Source organism: Cavia porcellus, unplaced genomic scaffold (assembly GCF_034190915.1).
Source record: "Cavia porcellus strain 051 isolate PalLab524CR breed Dunkin Hartley unplaced genomic scaffold, mCavPor4.1 scaffold_27, whole genome shotgun sequence".
Lineage (NCBI taxonomy): Eukaryota > Metazoa > Chordata > Mammalia > Rodentia > Caviidae > Cavia > Cavia porcellus.
Window position 1 is genome coordinate 7,304,734 of NW_026947510.1, and position 18,837 is coordinate 7,323,570.

General features: G+C 48.4%; 1 protein-coding gene across 1 annotated transcript; it reads left to right on the forward strand.

Annotated features, from left to right (window-relative positions):
* Positions 1-2,597: 2,597 nt before the first annotated feature.
* Sec61a1 (SEC61 translocon subunit alpha 1) lies at positions 2,598-16,731 on the forward strand. Its single transcript, XM_003461496.5, has 12 exons — positions 2,598-2,788; positions 3,046-3,113; positions 5,578-5,643; positions 5,738-5,816; positions 6,777-6,908; positions 9,065-9,174; positions 9,412-9,565; positions 12,430-12,590; positions 13,494-13,691; positions 13,917-14,108; positions 14,555-14,631; positions 15,150-16,731. The coding sequence occupies exons 1-12, from the start codon at positions 2,782-2,784 to the stop codon at positions 15,334-15,336; spliced, it is 1,431 nt and encodes a 476-aa protein (XP_003461544.2). The 5' UTR covers positions 2,598-2,781; the 3' UTR covers positions 15,337-16,731.
* The last annotated feature ends 2,106 nt before the right edge of the window (positions 16,732-18,837 follow it).

Genomic DNA, 18,837 nt, shown 5'->3' on the forward strand with positions numbered 1-18,837 from the left:
CAGGGAGCTCAGTCCAATCTAAAAAAAAAAAAAAAGCAGCCACCACTTGGCTGATTTCCAGCTTGTAAGAATAATGGGCCAGTCTTCTCAGATTTTCTAATTTTTCAAAAGGAAAAAAAATCTGGATTTTTTTTATATCTCCAGATTTTTAAAACAAAAATCTGAGGATGCAGCTCTGTGTGTTCTCTGTTCAGTTCCCAAGGGGAATTTAAAAAAAGGAAAAAGCTACCTCCCAGACATCACTGATATTGTTTATAATGTTGAATCCTCTGCTTATGAATATTTTATGACCTTATAATCTGAGGCTTTTATGTATTTCATAAAAATCATTTATGAAAACACTTTTTAACCAGATGGCTTAATTTACAACTTTTTGTTCATTCTTAAGGATCTTCACAAACCAACAGCCCAAAATTTCAGGGTTCAAGAAATTGAGGGTTTGGTATATAGGCCAGTGATAAGAGTTTTTGTTCTGCCTATGCAAGGTGCTGTATCAAAAAAAAAAAAAAAAAAAAAAAAGCTGAAAAACGCAAAGTTCACTACGGTTTTCACCTTTGTCATCACATACATTTCCATGCCAGAAAATCCAATCCAATCATTTTTCTCTTGGAATTGATGTCTCATTTTTCTTCAATCGGTATACCTGGGTTTTTTTCTTTTTCAAACTACCTTCCACTTGTGTTTCAAACTTTCTTTACATATGTCCAACTGATTTAAACTTAACTGAAATAATGCCAACTCTAATAAACATTTCTCTTGTAAAGCTAAAGTAAATAATATCTCCATTAGGGGGTGGGGATTTAGCTCAGCGGCATAAGCGCCTGCCTTGCAAGCAGGCAGTCGTGAGTTCGATCCCTAGTACCGATAAAAACGAAAAAGACAAAACACAAACAAAAAATAATATCTCCATTAAGGTATCATTTACTAGCACTCTGGGAGGTTAAGGCAGGCGGGTCACAAGTTCAAGCCCAGATTCGGCAACTTAACATATTTAGCAAGATCCTGTCTCAAAAATGACTGAAAATGCCTGGGGAGCTAGCTCAGTGTGATGGCCCTACATTCAATCCTCAGAACCGAAAAAAAAAATCTGTACTTTGTTGTCTTTATTCTATGCATTTAATATTTTATAATAAAAACCAAAAAGTGTAAATATAAAAATCTTGCACATACTTTTTTCAAAAAAAAAAAATCACAATCTGCTGTAATAAAAGGCTAAGGCTAATGATTCTTCTAAACCACTTAGTGTTGTAAATACATGAACTTGGCAACAGCCTCTCCAGTGACATGGGCCAACCTGAAATGAATGTGACTCAGAAGTGGCCATAACAAAAAGCCTCTAACCGATGGTATTAATATTCCACAACAGTTAGTACAAACCAATGATCTTTAGATTTACAGTATTAACCCATTTTTAACATTTATTTCAGTTACTATATCAATACGTTAATCATTGATATAGTGCAGGGTGCATACTGGTCAAATAAAGGCTATGGTCTATATGCTGAATTTAGTTAAGGAGCTGCTAAGTAAAACTCCAAAAGAGATTATCAATGGGTCCTAGAAGTGAAGCTAGAGGGCTGGCATTCAGTCACATCTCAAGAGGAACAATCATTTCTGCCTTGTTTTATTTGGCGGGGGATGGATAACAAGTAATATCAGATCTGCAAGACCTTACCGCTGTACTTACTTGAGCGCCCCACTGTTAAGTGAGTTAAGTGAGAGGGAAGGACAGCGATCCTTAATTTAACACTGCACAAAAAGCATCTTGTACATCGAACCTCCAGCTTCTTCCAGATTAAAATTTAGCTCCACGAAACTTGCCTAACGCAGTCTACTTCTCTTATATTAGTCACCACACGCTACTCTACGGGTATAGATATCTGCATGACAGCGGTTTCCAGAAGACCCACCCTAGCGTCCTGCCTGTCGTCCTCTACACAGCCATTGCTGCAGCTCGATAGAACCTTCTTCCCCGTATACCATGGGGAATCACAGCACGTCCAGCCTTCAAAGGCCTCCTCCAGCTGGAACATCCTTTACTCTCGTTTCTTCTAGCCAGAGCCCGCAGGCTTGGAACAGGAGATACTCCTCCAGGAGGCCTTCCTGGATTCCCGCCCCCCCCCCCCCAGGCCAGATTGTGTCCAGAGCAGCTCCAGTCCTCGGTGAACTTCGCAGTCTTCAGAAGCCCACTTGTCCACAGCAGCAGGGACCCACCCCCACCCCTTGCCGCCCAAGTCAGATTTGCGGACCGCCTTGACAAACCAGGGCTTTCCATAGGCTCCCCCGGACCTTCGCCCTATTCAACAGTGACCGAAAACTACTTGGCGCTCCCTATACAACGGAGATTTGAGCCTATTCGCTATCTTCAAAAAGTTGTGAGGTTGACTGCGTTTCCCTGCTAGCCAACAGCACTCCGGCCTCCGTAGTCGAAACAAGCCTTGCCCCGCGCTCTCGCGCGTCCAGTCTGCGCAGCCGCACGCTCCCAGTCCCGGCGTGCCCCTCGCCCTCTTCCCAGCAAGCCCCCGCGATCCCCGATGGATGCCGGGAGATGTGGTCTCGGTGGACGGTGGCCAGGTGGTCGGCCGGCGCGCGTGGCAGGAAGCGGAAGCGGCTCGCGCCCCACCCCCGGCCCCGCCCCGTGCCGCGCCGCCTCGCTCCCCACAGGGATAGGACTGACGTGTCTTTCAGCGGAGGTGCTGCGCTCCGGAGAGGGCGCCGTCTCCTTACTTGGAGCGGAGCGAAGCCGAAGCGGGACGCCGACCCGGAGCAGCCGCCGCCGCCATGGCGAGTGAGTCCTTCGGGGGCAGCCGTGGTGCTGCTGGGATGCATCAAGCCCCCTTCCGCTCCAGTGGACGCTCAGGCGTCCACCCCATAGGCCCGCTCGGGTCTCGGTGCGCGCGGCCTGCACCCCCCGGCCCTCCTCGGGAGTCCTCGCGCTCCCCTGGCCCAGCCTGCACCGCTGCGTCCTGGGCACGAGGCATCCCTGGGTGGTGCGGCAGGTCTCCCTGTGTCCTAACTCCTAGTCTTTTGTTTCTTTAATCAAAGTCAAATTTCTGGAAGTCATCAAGCCCTTCTGTGTTATCCTGCCGGAAATTCAGAAGCCAGAGCGGAAGGTAAGTTCCCCATATCGCCATCAGAGGAGGCTTGGCGAAACTGGGCGCTGAAGTTTAGAGTACAATTAAAGATGGCTTCGACTCGTCGAGTGGAAACTCTCCCTCTACGAGTGGAGTGGAAGGTACGCTGTCACACCTCGGAGCGCTGTGAAGAGGAGGCCTGGTTGTTTGGGGAAGCCCCCCCAGCCCCGTATCATGGTTGTACTTGGAGCAGCTTTGGTGGTTGTTGCTCAGTGAACACAGCCTTAGATTTGCTCTGCTCCAGAGTGGGTGAATAAGGCTTCAATTAGCATCCTCAGATTGCGTTGCTCTTTCTTCTTTGAGCAGATCCTGGAGTGGTTTTGACCCCTGTAGGAAGTGATCTTTATACCCAGATGCTAAGCGGAACAACAGTCACTTCAGGCTGTTTGTACATTTAATGTAGACTGTCACAGTGCTGAAAATACGTGCATTTTGTGGAGTCTGCTGCTACTCAAAACATGCATTAAAACAAAGAAAGAAGTGTAGCACTATGGTGACTCTTTATCAGAATTTCCATGGCTGCACAGCCACAGCTCAAAAGTGTATTGCCAATGTGAAGTTGTCTGACAAGAAAAATTTCATTAGGTGAATAAAAAGCTATCTTGTCTCCACAATCTTTCAGACTATTGTTAATATAGTCACATATGTTTATAATTAGTCAGCATCCATAGGAATATTTGGGTGCTTGAGATCTACTTTTCTTCCTTTACATAAAATACATAGTTTCATATAAATGCCTTCCATACGAGCTGCGTTTCATGGACTAAATTGCAAAACGACCCCCTCCATGCAAGTGTCATAGGACGGGTATGGCTCTGGAGCTTGGCAGGCCTCCTACCCCTTACACTGCTTCCTAACAGCCATGTGTCCTTGGTGAGCATAGCACATAAATTCTGGAAGAGGTGAAGTCTAGTGGTTTGGAAAGAGGATTAGAAGTCTCTTGAGGGTATGGAAGGGAATTCTGATAACAAGAATGTATATTTTGCAGGTGCAGAGACCAGATTAGTCAATGTTTGCATGGAAGTCGTTCAGTGTAGTTCATATTGATAGGACAGAAAAGAGAAGATAGGGAATAATGGATGAGGAAGAAGAATTGACAGATTAGTAGATCACTTTGGAAGTAAAGGAGAAACATAGAGTATGGCTTAGAGGTTTTGCACTAAAGGGTGACCTGAAGTATTGAGCAAAGATGCATTTAGGGGCTATTTAAGAGGTGAAAGAGACAGGTCTTAAAGAGCTTTTGAAATTTTGCTGTTAGGTTTGCTTGTAACCAGAAAAAACTTGGTCATTTTAAATTGAAGAATCTTGGAAAAATTGTCTGCCTTTCTTTTTCTCTTGGGGACTGATTTCATTATAAGTTTGTCACATCACTGGTTAGTTTGAAAGCCTTTCTTTGGCCAGCTTCTACTTTCTTGATGTGGAAGGATGAGAATTGGGAAGGGGAGTGTTCTCATGGCAAAGAAGAGTTCTGCAAATACCCAGCTTCCTGTGGAGTGACTGTGGCACACCTCCTTTACTAGGTGTGTTGTGTCTTCTTCCTTGTCTGTAGTGGAAGTAGAGGACTCAGCTACTGTTCTGACCCTATACTCATGCACACTTCTTTTTGTCTACAGTTTGGGCCTTTCATACAGTTATTTGTTAGCTAATTCTACCTCAGACCCTCCCATAATAACTCATGTGTTTGCTAAGCCCTTTACATCCACTGTTGTAGGCAGCCTTGTACTGTACTGTACTAGGGAAGATAGTGTTAGAAGAAGATCCAGAATAGTTCCCACTCTAATAGTGACCAATGCCTTGAGCAAGAAGAGTCTAAACTTTTCCAATGATACCTGATAGTCATCTGTAACATGATTCTTATCACCTGTTTGACTTAGAAGACTAAGAAAATTCTTAAAGTTAAACAGATGTTACATGCAGCTCTTCCTGTTCTTCCCTAGTATTGGTTACTACATAGTTTTCTTTGGATCATAAAAATGCACTTTTGAACAATCCCAAATTCCAAATTAGCTGGCTCCAGAATAACAAGATTTTCTTATTTCCAGACTCCAATCAAATAGAAAGTGTTTGCTTAGATGTCATCAAGGCTTGTCTGTTTTACGAAAGTTACTTTCTATTGTGATGTTCTTTATCTTTGGTTGAAGCACTGTTAAAGCAAATGGTTAAGAGCACAGATTTAGACCCAAACTTACATCAACTGCGGATGTAAGACTCAATACTTCGCCTGCCTAAGAGCCAGTTTCCTCATTGTCATATAAAGATGAAGATGCAGTGCTATGGGAAGATTAACAGAGATCTCTGCCCTCTACTTGGGTAGCATACGATAAGCATACTATAACTGTTCTTGGTTTAGTGCTGTTGGGTGCATGGTTTGCCTGTCCTAGTGAATAGACGAAAGGGTCAGATGTGAATATTTTTATTAACTTGATTGCTTTCTTTTCTGCAGATTCAGTTTAAAGAGAAAGTGCTATGGACAGCCATCACCCTCTTTATCTTCTTAGTATGCTGCCAGGTAAAAAGCTCCAGCTTCAGGTTTTGGTGTTGAGGTGGGGATAGAAGTGGCTAGAAATGAGGTGCCAAGTCCTCTTCTCTTTTCTTGTTTCCAGATTCCCCTGTTTGGTATCATGTCTTCAGATTCAGCCGACCCTTTCTACTGGATGCGAGTGATTCTAGCCTCTAACAGGGGTAGGACTGTCCCTCAGTGTGTCTCTTCCCTGCACAGTGTGGGCTCAACCAGTCTCATTTTAATTATGGGCTGTGGCTTTCTGCAGCGCTCAGAAAGTATTTGGGAAGAGTGAGGAATGTCAGCAGTGAGGGATGTCTCACTGAATGGCCTAATTAAATGCTGCATTCAGCACTGAGGGATACCATCGTGTTTAGAATTGGATATAAATACAGTATAAAACCTGTAATAGCAAGATAAGTCTGCGTTGTGGAGAATTTTAAGAAACATGGGAAACTAGAACGCCTTGTGAATACCTGAAATGATGGCGTGTCCATTGATAACATCCTTTAGAATATGTAATTTGCTTCTCAGCTGTATCTTTTCCGTATCTATAGATTACGTGTATGTCAAAAAATCCGCACTGGTGTTTTGTGAATTCTAACTAGTCACCTGCAGGGTGCCAGGAGGATTTTGAATGTGTATGTTGATACTGAGTTGATTAATTCATTTTAAAAATGTAGCTCAAATTAAGTTCCAAACCAGTCAAAAATATACCTCATTTTAGCATAATGGAAAGTAGAGATTTGTTCACAGCTAGATACAAGTGCACCAGCCTTCTCTGCAGACTCTGGAAATGATTTGAATGTTATCCTTTTTTCGGTTAACTGATGAAGAGACGAACCTTTCTTATCTCTGTGAGACCAGAATGAATCTGTTCGTGGTGAATTTAAATGTAGCAGTCTGTTTAGACACCATGTGATTTCCTAAACAGAATAAGATGTTGCTTGGCAGGCTGAACAGAATAAATTAAATTCTGCTGTAATCATTGATGTTTGGGGGTTATTCTGTAAATTAAATATTGCTGGCCAGTTGAAACATACAGGATTTGTGTAAGGGGCACCCATTCAGTTTTGCTATTCATTCTGAATATTTCACCTTTCCAAGCTAATGCTGACTGTCTAACTTCCCCTTTCCTCCAGGCACACTGATGGAGCTAGGCATCTCTCCCATTGTCACCTCTGGCCTGATCATGCAGCTCTTGGCTGGGGCCAAGATCATTGAAGTTGGCGACACCCCAAAAGACAGAGCTCTCTTCAATGGTGCCCAAAAGTGTAAGAAAAGCTTGTATATCATGTTCTGATATCTGTAGTCGAGAATTTGAATTTGCTCTAAAGTTGGGACATTAAAACTGTTGTGCTTTGTACTGTGAAACCTCCTTAGCCAGCCACTCCACGGGTGCTTTGTGACCTGTAATAGAGGTGCCCAGCCCAGAGAGTGGCGGAATGAGAGGGGAGATCCCTGAGGACCTCACAAAATAGAGTAGAAGCAGCAAGTTTGGAAATCACCCTCCACTGGCCACAATTTACTTACCATGTAGAAGGAGGTGGCATCAACTCAGGGCTGTCATAACAATTCAATTGAATGCTCACTTGCAGGGTGCCCAGCACTTGGTAGGTACTTGGCAAGTGTTGTAAGAACCTAACTGAGGGCAATAGTGATCTCTCAGTCCAGCTCTGCTACCTGCTAGCTCTGTGCTGTGAGGGAAAGTCAGATGGCAATGACAGCTGTTAAGGTTCAGCTTCTTCACCTGTTAAAGGTACTGGTAGTAGTGTTTACCATGTGGGCCTTACAGAAAATACTAGGTATTTATGGTAACAGTGGCCAGTCACCAAAATTAACCAGCTTTAGCCTCTTTGAACTGAAAGACATTAATTAGGAAATTGTATTTCCAGTTTCCTGCTCAGTCTTTTCTTTCACATCATTTTTTCAGATCTTAAATTAATAGATTAATAATTGAGCAAGAAAGACATGTAATCTAAACTTATCAGTTTGAGACATAAGTTAAGATTTAAAATCTATAATGGAGTAAAAAGCAAAAATTAGCTGGTTTAGGTTGTTTGTTTGTTTTTGAGAGAAGGTTTTGCTATGTACCCCAGGCTGCCCTTGAACTCACAGTAATTCTACCTCCTTAGTGCTGGAATTAAAGATGTGTGCTACCACATCTAGCCCCCCAAATTAACTGTTCGTTCCTTAATCTTGGTCATTTTTTTGTGGGTTTTTGAGGGGGGGGGTTTTGTTGTTTTTTCTTCATAATTCAAGGTTGTTGGGCTAGGGGTATATTTCAGTGGTAGAACTCTTGCCTAGAAGTGCAAGGCCTGGGTTCCATCTCTGGCACTGCAAAAAAAGAGAAAAAGAATTCAGGGTTACTGAGTAATTTTTTAAAAAGTCAGATAGGGACTTTTGGTGGACACGTTGGAGGAAAATTTCATTTTCTATGAAAGACTTAACTGAAAAACTCAAATTGACACCTGTCTATATTGAGGAACCAATACAGTATGTTGGTCCCATTGTGTTTAAGAATAAAATATAATGAGATACAAGAAACGGTCCACACAAAGCTCTTTCATGGTGCTTGGTAGCCTACGAAACTGGGCCAGTAACCAGTCTGTTGGTGGTGTAAAATTTTTCCTTTAAAAATACAGTCACAGGGGCGAGGGTATAGCTCAGCGGCACAGAGCCTTCCTGACAAGCTTGAGGCCCTGAGTTTGATTCCAGGACTAGTGAAAAAACAAGTACAGTCAGAACTGGGCCTAGCTACTCAAGAGACAGATGCAGGAAGACCACAAGTTCAAGGCCAGCCTAGGCAATGTAGTGAGACCCTGTGTCAAATTTTTTAAAAGGGCCAGGAGTGCAGCTCAGTACCACTAAACAAAACCAGAAGAAAGTTAGACAGGGGTTTATTCTATTTTATTCTTAGTGTTCTGTATGCTGGTCTCAGTAGTCATCCTCATAGTTGGCCCAATGTAGTTCCATGTCAAAAGTCTAAATCCCAGGTAACCTAACAGCGCACTTGGGTGCTACAGGTGGTGACATCACAGAATTAAATAGATTGTGCTACGCAATTTGCTTTTTCTCTTTTTCTTTCTTTTTTTTTGTTGTTGTTTTGTTTTGATTTTTGTACTGAGGATCAAATTTATCACCTTGTGCTTGCCAGGCAGGTGTTTATGCCACTGAGCTAAATCCCTGGGTGCAATTCACCTTTAAGAAGAGTCAGATTAGGCCACTGCTTCTGCAGTATTCTCCCATGACTGAAAAGACCAGGAGGCCACGCGGGGATCCCGGGGGCAGCCTGTGGGCAGCATCAGGATTGGCCACTGTTTCTGTCCAGTGTGGAGAAGACATTCACCAAGGGCTTCCTCTGCTAGTGCCCTGCTTGGGTGTCCTCTGTGACATGCCACATTGGGAATACAGTCCTTTTGCTTTCTAGTGTTTGGCATGATCATCACCATCGGCCAGTCCATCGTGTACGTCATGACAGGGATGTACGGGGACCCCTCTGAGATGGGTGCCGGCATCTGCCTTCTCATCACCATCCAGGTAATGTGGCACCAGTTTCCCTAATCCCCAGAGAGCACTGTGGCTGTGTGTGGGAGGAGTCCAGGGCCTTAGTCTTGCCCTTTTGAATTCACCAGAGGAAGACTAAGGACAAGCTCCGACTTAGACCTCACCATTTATATCAGAAAACACAATTATGGAAGAAAGAAGGAACCAGGCCTGCTGGGGAAACTAACATATAATCTATTCAGATTTCTTTTGTTTTTTAAATTTCAACAGCTCTTTGTTGCTGGTTTGATAGTCCTACTTTTGGATGAACTCCTACAAAAAGGGTATGGCCTGGGCTCTGGCATCTCCCTTTTTATAGCCACCAACATCTGTGAGACCATCGTCTGGAAGGCCTTCAGCCCCACCACTGTCAACACTGGCCGAGGTAAGGGTCTGTGCCACTCCAGCAGGTGGCAGGAAGAGCCGCACAGAAGGGGGCTCCTAGGCACTCCTGGTGCTGTGTGCCTCCTGTCTCACATGTGAATCTCCATTGCAACATTTATTTAGCAACATTTTTCTTAACCAGTTGTCCTCTGTTGGTGCATTTATGTCATTTCCAGTTTGCTGTCATTTACATTGAAACAGTGAACATGCACTTGTCTTTATGTATTTTGGCAAGCTAAGAGTTCTCTGAGTGAGTAGTTTTCTGAAAATGGAATTACTGAGAAAACCAGAGCATTTGGGCATGCAAGGGGCAGCTTTGTGAAAGAGGCTTGCACTTGGGGTTCACCAGTCAGGTCCAGATCCTGCCTGTGCCTCTCAGTTGTCCATGTGTAACTTTGGGCAGATTCTCCCACCACAGAACTGTAGTTTCCGGGAGAACATGAGAAAGAACATGACATTATGTGATTCCTGACTCACAGTAGATGCATGTCAGATGTTGCTATGCTGTGTTGTATCTAAGAGTGCAGTGAGATCTTGTTACAAATGTTTCTGATTTTAAAAAATGATGGGCATGGTGCACACCTGTAATCCAAACTAGTCAAAGAAGGAGGCAGGATCACAAGTTCAGGGCCACCCTAGGCAGCTTATGGAGATTTTGTTTCAAAATTTAAAGAGGAAGGTGGTAGGGAATTGTAGCTTAGTGCTCCCTGGGTTCAATCTCCAGTACTGTCAAAAAGTAAAAGTAAAATTTTGTAAAGTTTTGAATATACAAAGGAAGCATCATAATAAGACTTATTAGGAAAAAGAAATGGGCTTTTTGTCAATAATATGTTCTTTATTCAGAAGAGTCCCGTGAAAAATATTGATTCATGCACTCTTGAGTTATTTTCCTGAACTCGAGCATGGAAACAGTTCTTGGCCTCCAGAACCCATAAAATCCTCTGTAATATAATTGGTGGCCTGAAAACTAGTCCAGTGAAGGCCAAGTGTGCCTGACATAGGGTAGAGAAGAGGGTATAGCTTGAGTCAGGAAGAGTCAGGAGCCTTGGGGAAGAGTGAGTGGTGATTCCAGTCTGCCTTAGAGCTTCTGAGAATTTTAGACTAACGGGCAGATTGGGAGAACCTGGGGGGAAGGCAGGTGTTGCAGGCCGGGGTGGAACTGGCACAGGGTGAGAGGTAAGACAGACAAGGCCCTGGGTGAGTCTGTCAGGGTCAGGACTGGGGCTCACTGGGAGCAGAGATACATTAGGAAGTGCCCCTCATGTGCATGGTGCTGGAGGGCACCCAGGACAGAGTGGTCTGAGGTTGCAGCCAGGGAAGAGCAAGCAGAGGGCACCTGGGACTCACACGGGGGAAGGAGGCTGTGAGATACACTGGGGCACCTGTGTCCTAGACAGCACAGGAACTCTTGCACAGCACAAGTGGAGGGTGACTTTTACCTCTGAGTAACGCTAGCCCCTCCCAATAGTCTCTTTCCCAAAGATCAGCAGGTGTAGATTTCAAGAAAGAATCTTGGGGCCAGATGAGGTGGTGCACACCTTTAATCCCAGCACTTCAAGGTTGAGATGGGAGAATCTCTGAGCTCGAGGCCAGCCTGGGCTACACAGTGAGTTCAAGGCCAGCCTGAACTGCATATTGAAACCCTGTCTCAAAAAAATAAAAGAAATCATGACAAGCTAAGAGAGCTGCATCATCCACCTGCCACTAGTGTTCCACGGCTTTCATTCCACAGATAGTTTGACAATTAACTACTAACTGCCAGGCCTTGCTGCAGGCTTTAAAGACAAAGTAACTAAAATGTGTTGTGAGTGTGCTGGATGCTTAGGCACTGTAGCTCAGGATGGTGGGTGCAGTGTTGGTGTGTAATCCCGGGACACCTCCTCCACAGTTGAGGAAAGTCTCACGGTGGATGCAGAAGCCCTGGGGTAGGGCTGCACCTCACGGAGCAGTGTGTATGGCTGCAGCAAAGTGAAGGAGGCGGAGGCCTGGCCACCGCTCAGTGCTGCTCGGTGTAGAGAAGCGTGAGAAGGACCCTTCTTCCTTCCCATGGCTGCTGGCTTCTGTGTCCTCTTGTGTAGTAGGGAGGTAGGTCACACATACCCAAAGTTGGGAAGGAGAGAGACCAACAGAAGACACTGCAGGCTAGAGAAGGAAGCCAGGGGGAGTAGGGCTGAGTGGTCATCCCGGGGTAGGACTGGTACCTGTCAGTCCCAGTGCCATTGGCCAGCACTGCCCACATACACTCTGAACAGTATCCGCTTCCTGCTAGAGCCACACTTGCCAATGTGACACTGTCCTAGAACAGCAAGAGTCTTGCAATGATGCCCACAATGTCTGGGCCTCCGTGTGCCATGGTACAGCTGCCCCTCATCCTGTGCTGGTTCTCTGCTTCCTGCCTCCTCCATGATGTCCTGCAGTCAGGCGTGAACTCAGGCTTGGGCCCACCCCATGCCACTCTGACAGTGAACACCTCAAGGGAGGTGCAGTTGGCATGAGGTACGGGCAACTGCACCTGAGCCGCAGACTGAGGATGGGTGCTCGGACCCCAGGGGTGTCCAGGGCCGCACCTGGCCCCTTGCAGCTGGAGTTCAGTGCGCTCTGCATAGAGGCCTCTGAAGCTGGTGTCACCCTTCCCCACAGCTGGTGGCCATGGACCCACAAGTTAACTCAGAAGGGTTGAGCCAGTCCATTACTGTCTGACTTCTCTGTAGAAGAAACAGAAATGGGAGGAGATTAAAAAGTAATCTGTACTGTGTTTGTGTGGCCATAGGCGTGCGTTCCATGAATGTCACAGCAGTTCTGTCTTCCTCTTGTCTTGGAAGCCAAGAGGTGAACTGAGCTTCTCCATCCTTCCCTCTCCCACAGGCATGGAGTTTGAAGGCGCCATCATTGCGCTCTTCCACCTGCTGGCCACGCGCACAGACAAAGTCCGAGCTCTGCGAGAGGCCTTCTACCGCCAGAACCTCCCCAACCTCATGAACTTGATTGCCACCATCTTCGTCTTCGCTGTGGTCATCTACTTCCAGGTGCGTCCCTCCTGGCCCTTGTAGCTCCTTGCTGTCTACATCGACAAGGGCCCCGACTGCCTTTTCAGGTTTAAAGTTTAACCTGCTTCATAATACGAGAACCTAACTGCTAGTTGGCCTTTCTGTGACTGGATTTGTTTTGTTTTGTTTTTGGGAGATAGGATCTCCCTGTGTAGCCCAGGCAGCCTGGAACTCTCCTTCTACCTCAAACCTCCCAAGTGCTATACACCACACCCAGCCCATTACGAATTTATTCTAAATTCTTTGTATTCTAAGCTCTGCTCTAGGCCTGGGGAGTTTGTAACTCCCCAGATAACTGAAACTCTTGCTGTCTCCAAGAGTTAGATGAAGACACTGTATTTGTAGAGTTTAGCTTTTCTGTTGATAAACCATTGTAAAAGGCTGAGCATGGTGCCACTACCTGTAATACCCCTGGGGGAGAGGCTGAGACTGTCATCACAAGTATGATCCAGTCTCGGCCACATAGTGAAACTTGTCTCAAAATAAAAAATCAAAAGGCAGGGAATGATGCTCAGTGGAGAACGCTTGCCTAGCACGTGCAAAGCCTGAGTTCCATCCCTGGGACTACTAGAAAACCACAGCATTGGAAAGGACCATCCCAGGGACAGCTAGCAGCTCCTGTGACAGCACAGGACTGACCACACTTAAAAGACCCACTTTGGAAGTTGGATTTATATATTTCCATCCTTTTTTGTCTGTGTCACATAAGGTGAATACCACCTGGGTAGACTTTGGCTTTTGTTATGTGGGATCATTCCACTGCTGTGCTTGGTCTTGCTGGGACCACTCTGCATGCGGCCCACATACAGCAGAGGGTAAAGCCTAGCTGCCTCTGCATCAGAGCCGACTGGTCAGCGGGCACCGTGTTCTCTTGTTTCCCAGGGCTTCCGGGTGGACCTGCCTATCAAGTCCGCACGATACCGAGGCCAGTACAACACCTATCCAATCAAGCTCTTCTACACCTCCAACATCCCCATCATCCTGCAGTCTGCTCTGGTGTCAAACCTATACGTCATCTCCCAGATGCTATCAGCGCGTTTCAGTGGCAACCTGCTTGTCAGCTTGTTGGGCACCTGGTCTGTAAGTCTGGCAGGGTGGGAGGCCATCCTCTGGCAGGTGGCGTGTGTTATGTGTCCTGCTTGGGACCAGCTGTATCACCAGAGGTCATCTTCAGTGGTGCCTTTCACAAATTTGTTCTCTTTTCCCAAAGAAAGCTGTCCTGTGGGTGCCTCTCCTCAGAGCTCTGGATCCTGTGTTAAGATTTGGGGAGACAGTGTTCTCAGACTTTGTGTTTCTTTCACTCAGGACACGTCCTCCGGAGGCCCAGCGCGTGCTTACCCAGTCGGTGGCCTGTGCTACTACCTGTCCCCCCCAGAGTCATTTGGCTCCGTGCTGGAGGACCCAGTCCATGCGGTGGTGTACATCGTGTTCATGCTGGGCTCCTGCGCCTTCTTCTCCAAGACCTGGATCGAGGTCTCGGGCTCCTCTGCCAAAGATGTGAGTAGCAGGCATCTCCACGACAAGCTGTCCTGTTGGGGTATGACTGCTTCTCTTCCCAACTGGTGATTTGTGATGCTTTCATATGGGTCCCCGACAACCAGCACTGGGTCACCAAAAAAGTTTCAACTTTGACCACTAGTCCTTGCACCAGTTCTAAGTTCTCTGTGTAAACATTGTCCATGCTGCAGAAGAACAGTGAAGTGTCCACTTCCTTCAGCATCCAGTTTAAAATCGGAACCAGGCTCGTAGGTGCGTGCCTTTCCCCCCAGCACTGGGAGACTGAGGCAGGAAGATCCCAGGGCAACCTAGCAATTTACCAAAAACCTGTTTCCATAGAGAGGACTGGGGATGAAACTCAGTGTGAAGGCCCTAGGTTCAATCTCTACCATTATAAAAATAAATACATAGAATTGAACATGTCTTCTGCTCTGGGCCTCACACAGGTTGCAAAGCAGCTAAAGGAGCAACAGATGGTGATGCGGGGCCACCGAGAAACATCCATGGTCCACGAGCTCAACCGGTGAGTACCCCCACCGCCTCATTGTCCACGCCATGTGCAGTGTTGTTTTCTGGGTTACTGAGTCTCATCCTTGTGCTGCAGGTTAGAAAAGGTCTCATGTCATTAAGTATTTATGGTCTTTCTAAGCTGTGAACACTAGAGATGTAAAAACAAGTATGGAGGGCCCCCCGAAAGAGGAGCCTGGGTAGGGAGACATGGCCCAGCTCAGGGGAGGAGGAGACAGCATGGCAGACAGGCCTGGCAGCGGGGATTAATTCTAATGTCTGGATCTGACTTCAGATTGCATCAGTGCAGGAGAAGTCATGGCATGATAGTTTACACTTTCATTTACAAGCCAGCTCTTCAAAAGTCTTGTATACTTCATCAGTCTTCCTGTGGACCGTCACATCCTCGGTCACGTGGCCTGCCTGCAGGGCAGCTCTGGTCTTAGTCTGGCCAGTGGTGGGGGATGGTGCTTCTACATGGCAGGGCTACAGCCCTTAAGGGGGCCCAGACCTGACTATGTCTGGGCCCTGCAGGTATATCCCCACCGCTGCAGCCTTCGGCGGGCTCTGCATTGGGGCTCTCTCGGTCCTGGCTGACTTCCTGGGTGCCATCGGGTCTGGAACCGGGATTCTGCTGGCAGTGACCATCATCTACCAGTACTTCGAGATCTTCGTGAAGGAGCAGAGTGAGGTCGGCAGTATGGGTGCACTTCTGTTCTGAGCGGGAGGCCGTGAGCCGCCGGAAGGAGCCCCACCACGGAGCGTGCTGCCCGTGGCATATGGACTTGTGTTTAATGATGGGTTTTTAATTTCATATTTTTTCATTCCACTGTGTAAAGTGCTAGAAATTTTCTAATTTGAAATTTTGCTTTTAGTTTTCCAGCACTGGCAAAAAATTATAGAAGGAAGTGTTTGTTCACTGGCCACCAGAACTGGGGTGGTAAGCAACTGTCCCCAAGTGTCCATGTCACTTTTGTCTGAACCCTTGCCACTGAAGGGGTCCTTACTGTCCCCCATGCAGGTGGGCAGTGACCCACTCTGGTTGGAAGCACAAACACTGAAACCCGTTCAGGCAGCAGGTGACCTCTGTCACCCAGGAGAGCCTGGCTTAAGACTGTTCTTTACAAGACTCCACTGTCCCCTTTCTAAAACAGGGTCTTAAGGCAGAGCTTCTCCTCGGAGGGACGTGTTCCCCAGAACTTGCTGCACGCATCATGGGTCCTCCCGGACAGTGTGCCAAGCAGGTGTCGGGGTTCAGAACAGGCTGCCCGGTCCTGGCACTGTCTGTTGTCTCTGCTGTCTGTGGTTGTGCTCACTCTTCCCCTCAGTCCCCAGGGAAGGGATCCCTTATAGCCACCACCAGACACAAAAGGGAGAGGCTCAGTGTTCAGCCACTTCCACTTCCACTCTGTAGTTAGATGCAGACAAGCAGGTGACAAGACTCCACAAGTCTCCCCCAGGCCTTCACCAGGTCCATGAGCAGGGAGAAAATATGCAGGCCAGGGGTCATGGTCCAGCTGGGTGGGATCCTGGGGACATTGCTGCAGTTTGATTGAAGACTTACAATCATGTCTGAAGTGCACTCTGCCTGGGAGGACAGGCAACAAGGATGACAGGGCAAAGCCTCCTAGGCTCAGGGAGGGACCAGAATAGGCTCTGGGCTGACTTTAGCCACAAGTGGGACCAGGGCTCCTGGCAAAGGGCACACAGCACCCTCTCGGGCTTTGTCCTGTCTAGTTCCTGGCTGGCGGTACTGGGTGGCAACAGCACGGGCCAGGTGGGCAGGGCAGGGCCCTCCCCAAAGCCAGGACTCAAATCAGTGGCAGTGAACCCACCACACTCGTTCCACAGCGGGCTGTTTGCGTAACTAAAAGCCCTAAGAGGTTCGCGTCACTGCATACACCATATCACATGTGGCCTTGTCAGACCCAGTCCTGAACAGCCACTCCTGTGCCCTGCGCCACCGCAACCACGGCCGGGCCGGGCTCACCTGCGGTTGGCGGTCGCAAGGCGGGTGGGGGCTGATCCCAGCTTCCAGGGGACTGTCACTGTGGACGCCAAAATGGCACAACTGAGATACAGTGAATATGTGATGAATAAAGCCAACTTTTTACAAGCTGCTTGGTCATGTTCTTTTTTGGGGTTTTTTGTTTTTTTGTTGAAAAGTGAAGTGTTTATTCCCTGAAAGGCAAGCAAAGACATTTAAAAGCTCTCATGTGCCTGTAGGACCAAGGGCTTGGCTGAGGCTTCAGGAGCTCCACGTGATTGTCCTTCCTCAGGCACTTTGCAGTAGCAGCAGGCCCCTGTGTGCTCACATTTGGGGTGGTGTGTGCAGCAGTTCCCTGCTGGCCGGGAGAGGTCTGAGCTGAGGAAACTTGGAGGGGAAGTGCCAGCTCCCCCACCTTGGGACACCCTGTGGACAGTGCCTGGGGCAGCACAGGGGCCCAGCTCTGCAGCATGTGCACGTTGACAATGCTGGCTCCTCACCTCACCTCACTTGCCATTCTCATTCCCGTGGGGTACATGCTGCCTGGGACCTCATATCACCCCCAGTAGAGCCAAGGGGAGACAGCTGGAACTGAAGCCCAGGGAAGGTGTGGCTGCAGTCACAGCCGCACAGTAGCAGGGCAGGGACCCAAGGCCCAGGCTCTTCAGACCCAGAGTTTCTAGCTGCTGGCCCTACCTACAGGTCCCCTTGGTGACCCAGTGGGTAGAATGAGGCCAGGAAGAAGTGACTCCACCACTTGGTCCCATTGTCCTCTGTTCCTAACATACTGTTTCCCAGCCCACCGCTGGGCCAGGCCAGCAGTACCCTCAGGAAGCTCGGACTCTCCTGGGCCCCACCACGCACTGCACTCTGAGAATTACAGTAATTGTGGTGGAAGCGGCTTCCACCCTTAAGCTCGCTCCAGCAGCTGGAGTGCTGTGAAGAGCCTGTACTCCCTGTCTGCCAAACTCATCTTTCAAATTCCACTCAGGCTGCAAACAGGTCCCCAAGAGGGACCTGGGTAAACGACCACACCTCTCCGGAGGGAAGGAGCCAGGACACTGCACAGAGAAAAACCTCCAAAGGCTGCCGGGAAGAAAAAAAGGCAGCAGAATAACTGTCACTATTTGTGTTTAAAGTGTGGGTGGGACATGGATAAAATTTACACAGTGCCCCCAGAAAGAGCCTAGGAAACTCCTAAACTAGAACCACATCTGCCCAGCCACGGCTCCTGGTAGGACCTACACAGGAGCAGCGTTCCCACCGCTGAGCTCCTCAAGGGCGGTGAGCTGGGCTCAAGGAAGTGGTCACCACAGAAGGCAGAGCTAAGTGAGGCCTCCAAGTTACTGCGAGGGACCTTTTGGCCACCAGCAACAACCCTGATGGGTAGGACTTTCCTTTGTTAGCGCTCAGGGGTGGTCCGTTTAAATTGTGTGCTTTTCACAGTGTGTAAGTTAGACTTCAAACTATAAACCCAACCCGGGTAGTTCCCCCCACCTGTAATCCCAGTACTCAGAAGGCTGAGACAGGACAATTGCTGGGAGCTTGAGGCCAGCTTGGGCCGCATAGGGAGACTATGTCAGTCGGTTAATCAGTCAATATCCAAAAAATTAGATACATGTCAACAATACAGTATTTAAAAGTGCAGCCAAGCCTGCAGATGACCAGACAGGCAGGGGCGGCGCACAGGTTGGTCACGCCCTCCAGGGCGGGACACGGGCGGGGCCGGCCGGTGTGCTGTGTGCCCGTGCTCTGGAGGCTCTGGAGAGTGTCGCTGTGGCCCCGCAGTCCTGGAGCAGGCCCCCAGGGGGCTCGAGGAGGAGCTCCGCTGGCTAAGCCCCCCTCCCCAGTCCCAGTCAGTCTTGGCAACCACCCCTTCCGCGCGGAGGGCGGTGCGGGTCTGGGGATGGCGCTGGGTCCCTTCGGCCGCTGCCCCGCGTCCCCGGATCCCCACGTCCCCGCCCGGCCGTGTCGCCCCGTGGCACTCGGCCCCATTAATCACGGCTCTGACGCGGGGAGGCGGAGGCGGGGGCACGATCGAGGCGCCCATCGCCCTTATCGCGCCGGCCCAGCCGCCGCCCCGCCGCCATTGATCGCGGGCCGGGCCGGGGTCAGCGCAGCGACGCGGTGACAGCGCATCCATCGCGCGCGACGCGGGCGGCACGGCCAGCCATTAATCACCACCTGCCGCGAGTGACGGCCGGCGATGGGGCAGCCAGGCTTCTGTCCTAGAGG